Source organism: Bison bison, unplaced genomic scaffold (genome assembly GCF_000754665.1).
Source record: "Bison bison bison isolate TAMUID 2011002044 unplaced genomic scaffold, Bison_UMD1.0 scf7180017864471, whole genome shotgun sequence".
NCBI classification, from domain to species: Eukaryota; Metazoa; Chordata; class Mammalia; order Artiodactyla; family Bovidae; genus Bison; species Bison bison.
In genome coordinates, this window is record NW_011495032.1 from 23260832 (window position 1) to 23267666 (window position 6835).

Sequence of the window (6835 nt, forward strand, 5' to 3'; positions counted from 1 at the left end):
ATATTGAGTGCAGCACTTTCACAGCATCATCTTTCAGGATTTGAAAGAGCTCAACTGGAATTCCATCAAGAGACTAAGAAGAAGCAGCTAGTTAGCTAGAGGGAAAAAAATAACAGGAGTTTGTGGTGTTCTGGTAGCCAACAAGATATCATTTTTGAGGAGGAAGGATAAATTAACCACATTTAATGCTGCTGTTAAATTAGGTGAGGATTGAGAACTGACCATTAGGTTAGCAGTATGAAGGTCATGAGAAACCTTGACAAATGTTATTTTGTTGGAATAGAGTAAAAGCCTGAATGAAGTAGAGTTACAAGAAGATTGGAAACTGACTATAGATACTTTTTTTTTTTTTTAAAGGAGTTTTGTTGTAAAGGCTGCAGAAAATGGAATGCATATCTGAGGATGAAGTGGGAACAGTCCCCATAGGTTTAGGTATATCTCTTCTGTTCATAACTCCAAGTTTACACTTCTTATTTTGCATCACAGTGTAGTCTGTGCCCACGTTCTATAACTCTGCATTCCTATGCAGCCTGATCCTGTTTTCTGTATCCAGTGCTTATCTTAGCTCCTGGCAGGCAGACATAATGATATAGGTTTGAGTGAAAAAAAAAAGTCATTTACCTTTTTAGGATTCTACTTTTAAACCATTTTTGATTACATTCATACTTTCAGATTTTATATGAAGGGTTCTGCAAACACTTATGCATGGCAACCCACTCCAGTACTCTTGCCTGGAAAATCCAATACTTGCCTGGACGGAGGAGTGTAGTAGGCTACAGTCCATGGGGTCACAAAGAGTCGGACACAACTGAGCGACTTCACTTTCACTTTCACTTTATGTACAAAGCATATTATTTAAGTCATAATTTACTTCTTAGAGTGTATTTATCAGTTGCTCTTTTTCCCTTTATTATTTAATACTATAATTTTCTGCTTTCTTTCTTTTTTTACTTCAGTGATGGAGTACCCAGCAATGGAAACCAGTTCACTTTTTACCTCAGGAATTAAGAAACATGTGAAAGACAGAAGAATTTCAAAGACTACTAAGTTAAATGTTTCTCTTGCTTCAAAAATAAAAACAAAAATAATAAGTAAGTGTCATTTGTCTTAAAGTATGCTCATATTTTTAATTTTTTCTGGAGAATTGATATAGTATTTGGTACTTTATCAAATATAGAAAATGACTTTTGTATTAAATGATACCTTCTCTATTCAATCCTTCCTGTCTCTTTCAACTCCTTTTATTTGGGGGTGCTTATGATGGTTTACTATCAGTCATGACAGCTGAATTTTCAGCAGTGAGGCTGGGGGATGGGTGGCCCAAGGCAGTTACCTCCTACACTGCAAAGAAAATACCAAAGTGACATTTCTGAAAAAGAACTTGAGAAAAGTGATGGATTGTCCTGATATGTTGTAGCATTTGGATGCTGGGTAATCTAGGGGTGGCTGGACTATATAGTGTGCTATAGTGGGTGATTTTATATAACCAAAGCTCATCATGAGGGCACTGAGCACTTTGGAGATGGGGTTTCATGGATTCTGGAGCTAAGATGTTGGAAGGCAAAAAAAGAAGGTGAGGAAGGTTCCCCCAGATAAATTTGCATTACTTCAGAAAATTATCTCAATGATTCATCTTCATTTTAGCCTAATTGGGGGAGGATTCCTGCTGCTGTAGCACATGTAGGAGGTAATTGTGCCTTGTGAAATAGCCAAGCCTCCTGAGTATCTTTAACTCATAGTTTTGATCCTTCCAAGGTCTCTAGGACCATCCTTTGTATCAACCCACTTTCTGTACTGGCAGTTTCCTGTTCTCTTTGACAGGACCACTGCACACCCACTGTTATGAAGGAATACACTGAGTTTGAGGAATGTAACAGCAAAATGTTATTATCCTTTAGCTTCTACAAGTCCTGAACTGGTTCTAGTCTTATCGCCCTTTGATATGTCAAAGGTGGCTGTCATTAGTGAGATATGTTATTGAATGAAAGTGAAAGTGAAGTTGCTCAGTCATGTCCTAACGGTAGCCTACCAGGCTCCGCCATCCATGGGATTTTCCAGGCAAGAATACTGGAGTGGGGTGCCATTGCCTTCTCCAGGGGACCTTCCCAACCCAGGGATCAAACCCTGGTCTCCTGCATTGCAGACAGATGCTTTACTGTGTGAGAATAGTGGCATGTAAATCAAAATTGTGAAAATATAATTATGCTTTAGGTGTACTAAGGGAACACTATGTGTAAGGTGAGCTTTACTAAGGAATTCACAATTAAATTTCTTTGCTAAAAACAGGAAAGCATTCTAAATTAAATTATATTTACATAGTGCTTGTAAAGAGAAGGGATCAAGTACAGGTTGCAATAGATGCATAGAAATAAGAGGGTATTTGGGGTGGAGCTAGAAGGTCCCACAGGATTTAGATAATCTGTCCAACATTACAGTAAGTATGCTCCCTTTCACTAGAGGTTTTGAAAAATGGACTTTGGGAGCGTTAGTGTGTTCAGTTCTGGAGCCATAGAAACTGACTCTAAAATTTTCACAGATAGGCCTAATTTCACAGATCCCCTAATTTCTCTGGGACATCTTTAGTTACAGCTTCTCTGTCCTACCTCCTCGTCAAAGACAGGAAGGAAGGTAGAGGAACAAGTAACAAGATTTAGTTTTTGTGACTGATCTAATTATCTGGAATGCTGGAATACTGTGTCTGTGGGCTTCCCTGGTAACTCAGCTGGTAAAGAATCCACCTGCAATGCAGGAGACCCCGGTTCAATTCCTGGGTTGGGAAGTTCCCCTGGAGATGGGATAGACTACCCACTCCAGGATTCTTGGGCTTCCCTGGTGGCTCAGTCAGTAAAGGATCTGTCTGCAATGCGGGAGACCTGGGTTCGATATATGGGTTGGGAAGATTCCCTACAGAAGGGCATAGCCACCTACTCCAGTATTCTTTCCTGGAGAATCCTCATGGACAGAGGAGCCTGGTGAGCTACAGTCCATGGGGTCAAAAAGAGTCGGACACAACTGCACAGCTAAGCACAGCACACACAGCACTGTGTCTGTACTAGAGTCCTCTTACTCCTGACTCTATTCACAAACATTCTGCATTTCTCTCAACTTTTATTCATCTTGTATCTAGCTTTTATTTCTTCAGTTCCAAACTCTGGGTACATTTATTTTCAAAACTGCATCTGTGTTGTCATTCTCTGTACCTTCAGCTAAAATTTACAAAGTGAAATCAGTTTTGTTCAAAATAGTTTCATTAAGAAATATGAAAATGCATTAAGATGTTCAGTATTAACTCTTACAATTTTTTTTTTTACAGACAATTCTTCTATTTTCAAAATTTCTTTAAAGCATAACAACAGGGCATTAGCTTTGGCTCTTAGTAGAGAGAGAGAGAATTCTCGCAGAATTACAACTGAAAAGATGCTGTTGCAAAAAGAAGTGGATAAACTGAATTTTGAGAACACGTTTCTTCGTCTAAAGCTAAATAATTTGGTATGGAAACTATATTGTGTTTGAATTCTGAAACTGTATTATTATAGAAGCTCCAAAAATGTGTTTTTAATCTGTAATTAGTGTAAAAAAATTATTGAAAGATTGTGCTATGTTAATGGACAAATTGTTAATGGGTAATGAAATAGGTGTCTTGAATCTACATTCTGAATGTGTACTTGCTGCTCTGCAAACTAGTGTAATACCTTGATCAACATTTGATTGCTTATCATAAGCAAAACTTGATACATTAATATATTTTAAGAAGATTGGATCAATGCAATATATAAAGTAATTATCCTTCAGTTAAAAATAAGTAAATTTTTAAAAATTAAAAAAAGGAAAAAGAAAAATATTGGCATGTTTTCTCCAGTGAATTGAAAGGAGGGAAGTTCTCTTGAGTGTGTTCCCTCAATGGCAACTTTCCACTGGCTACAAGCCAAGTATCAGTAGAATGAAGATTGTAGTCATTGTTTTTTCTTCCGAATTCCAACTCTGTCCACAGATAGGGCAGTAAGAGCCAGTGCTCAACTAGGTTACAACTGTAACTCTTAACTCCATAGTGAGTAGAAATTAATGGAAAATGGAAAGATGACTTACTATGCTTATTGGAGTTGAAATTCCTATGACTGACAGCCTGTGGTCACTTGCCACATGATATATTATGAGAAGATTGAAAAATGTAAGAAGGGACTTCCCTGGTGGTCCATTGGTTAAGACGCCACACTTCCAATGCAGGGGGTGTGAGTTCGATCCCTGGTCAGAAAATTAAGATCCCACATTCCATGTGGTATGGCCAAAAAAAAGGAAAATTTATAGTTGATAGCTCAAAAGCATTCAAAATATATGTGTGTGTCTGTATGTATGTGTCTGTGTCTATTTGAACTATACAGTGTAACACCTTTTTAGCTCAATGTGATCTCAGTATTTTTTAAGTCTTTTCAACTGATGGTATTCATAAAAATAAAGTAAACTCAAAATTTTAAGTAATTAAAAAAGTCTTTCCTTATTTCAGAATAAGAAGCTTATAGAAATAGAAGCACTCATGAACAATAACTTGATAACTGCAATTGAAATGAGTGCTCTTTCTGAGGTAAGTAGAATTTATGCTAAATAGTGTAATATTTTTTAACATTACTGAAGATAATTGAGATTAGTTACATAGCATCAAGGTAGGTTCGTATCTTAAACTTTGTACAAAGGAATGGAGATAATGCTAATTTTAATTGGCTAACAGCAGACTGTTATTTGATATAATTGGTTATTAAAATTCTTGTGTAAAAATTAACTATTGATTAAAAGTAACACAAGACTAGACAGCTCAGTGGAACACAGGATTAAACAAACTCAAAAACATAAAAGATATTAGTAGAAAAGCAGTATTTATAATTAGAGAAGAACTGGTATTATTTTAGAAGATAGACACAATTGAAAAACTCTTAGGGAAAAAAGTAGAGGTAGATCCTAGAGCCCCATGTCGTTCAAGGATTAACTGAATATGTAGAAATATTGTGTATGCATGGGTATACACGTGTATATTTATTCATAGGCATAGAATAAAGTTTGGGAGGTTATATACCAAAATATTAGTAGTGATTATCTTTGTATGGCATGATTAAGGATGAACTGTGTTCAATGTTCAGAGAAGGCAATCGCACCCCATTCCAGTACTCTTGCCTGGAAAATCCCATGGGCGGAGGAGCCTGGTAGGCTGCAGTCCATGGGGTCTCGAAGAGTCGGACATGACTGAGCGACTTCACTTTCATTTTTCACTTTCATGCATTGGAGAAGGAAATGGCAACCCACTCCAGTGTTCTTGCCTGGAGAATCCCAGGGATGGGGGGCCTGGTGGGCTGCCGTCTGTGGGGTTGCACAGAGTTGGACACGACTGAAGTGACTTAGCAGCAGCAGCAGCAGCAGTGTTTAATGTTATCATCTTATTATTCTCATTAAACTATTGAAGGCTGAACACAAGAATTGTTCCATTACTATTAATATCCTTGTATAATTTGGTACTTTAATGACAAACATGTTTTATGAGATTAGAAATTTCATTCATTTTCATTTTCTTTGTTCTTTTCAAAAATAGTTCCATCAGAGTCCCTTTCTACTGCCAAGTAGCAAGAAGAAACGGGTTAGTAAACAGTGCAAATTGACACGTCTTCCATTTGCAAGGTAATTGTTTCACAACTTGTTTAAATATTGACTTGCACACTTCTGCCTGAATTGGACTTTGAGTAGTTTTTATTTGGTCTGCTTCCTTGAAACAGAAAAACATTTAAAAATAAATAATGACATACTCATCAATATTGTACCAGTGAAAGACATTGAAGATATCATCTAATAGAATTCAGTTTTAAACTTTGAAATAATGTTCAGCTTTCCCATAGTTTCTGGAGAAGACAGTGGCACAGGTACACCTTGAGTTACATGGGTTTGAATTCAGTGGTTGAGAGTACTTAGATTTTCATGTAACAGTCATTGTCTATATGTGTCATACGATGTTCAGGTTGCCTGTTAAGGCAGAAATGAGATGGTCTGTGGTATCTTGCTACAGTAGGTTGTATTTGGTCATCTATGGAACCCTGCTATTCTTCAGTTTCTTCTTTTCCTCCAGGTCACCACTGGCCTCATGTTTTTTGTTGGATATATCTGATAACTATTTCTACCTTTACTATCTTGCATACTACTCAGACTTTAACTATCATTACTATTCACCTGATCAAAATTCCCATTTCTTGAATAATTTGATTATAATCTTAGTATCCTTGCCTGGAGAATTCCATGGACAGAGGAGCCTAGAGGGGCTACAGTCCATGGGATCACAGAGTTGGATACGACTGAGTGACAAACACTTTCACTTTTCACTATCTTAGTAAATACCCTATTTCAAACCTATCACTTTTAAAGACAGTTATTGAGGTCCAGAGAGTTTAAATGACTCAGTGAGTTAATAGCATTGATCAGAATGGTCTTGTCTCTTTTAAACAGTGCTCTTCTGTTACATAAATTACAGGTTTAATGTATTTATTCAAGTGTACAAGTAAATGCACCTATGTATTGAAGTGGTATCTGTACCATAGTAAAAAAAAAAAATGCTTATATCGTATCATTTTCTATTCATTCCAGTTTGTGCCATTGTTCTCTCTGTTTTGTACTGGTGCCACACTGCACCTGTACATTTTAATTAATTTAGTTTTTAAATGGTTTTTATTGTCTTGTAGGTACGCAGTTCTTTTTCAAGAAAATCTTGACTGTTATTATACTTGCATTATTTCACATAAATTTATGAATTAAGTGTTAACTTTCCCTCCAGAAAATTTTTATTTTTTTTTAAGTAAGCTTTTGT

The 6835-nt window shown here is 36.5% G+C and overlaps 1 protein-coding gene across 1 annotated transcript in view; it reads left to right on the forward strand.

Annotated features, from left to right (window-relative positions):
* Positions 1-6835, forward strand: part of SGOL2 (shugoshin-like 2 (S. pombe)) — a 29015-nt gene that overhangs the window by 7355 nt on the left and 14825 nt on the right. Inside the window, exons 2-5 of the mRNA XM_010860938.1 lie at positions 957-1091; positions 3314-3489; positions 4502-4579; positions 5576-5661. Of these exons, the coding sequence (XP_010859240.1) occupies positions 959-1091; positions 3314-3489; positions 4502-4579; positions 5576-5661 (473 nt within the window). The 5' untranslated portion in view covers positions 957-958. The remainder of the gene's footprint in view (positions 1-956; positions 1092-3313; positions 3490-4501; positions 4580-5575; positions 5662-6835) is intronic.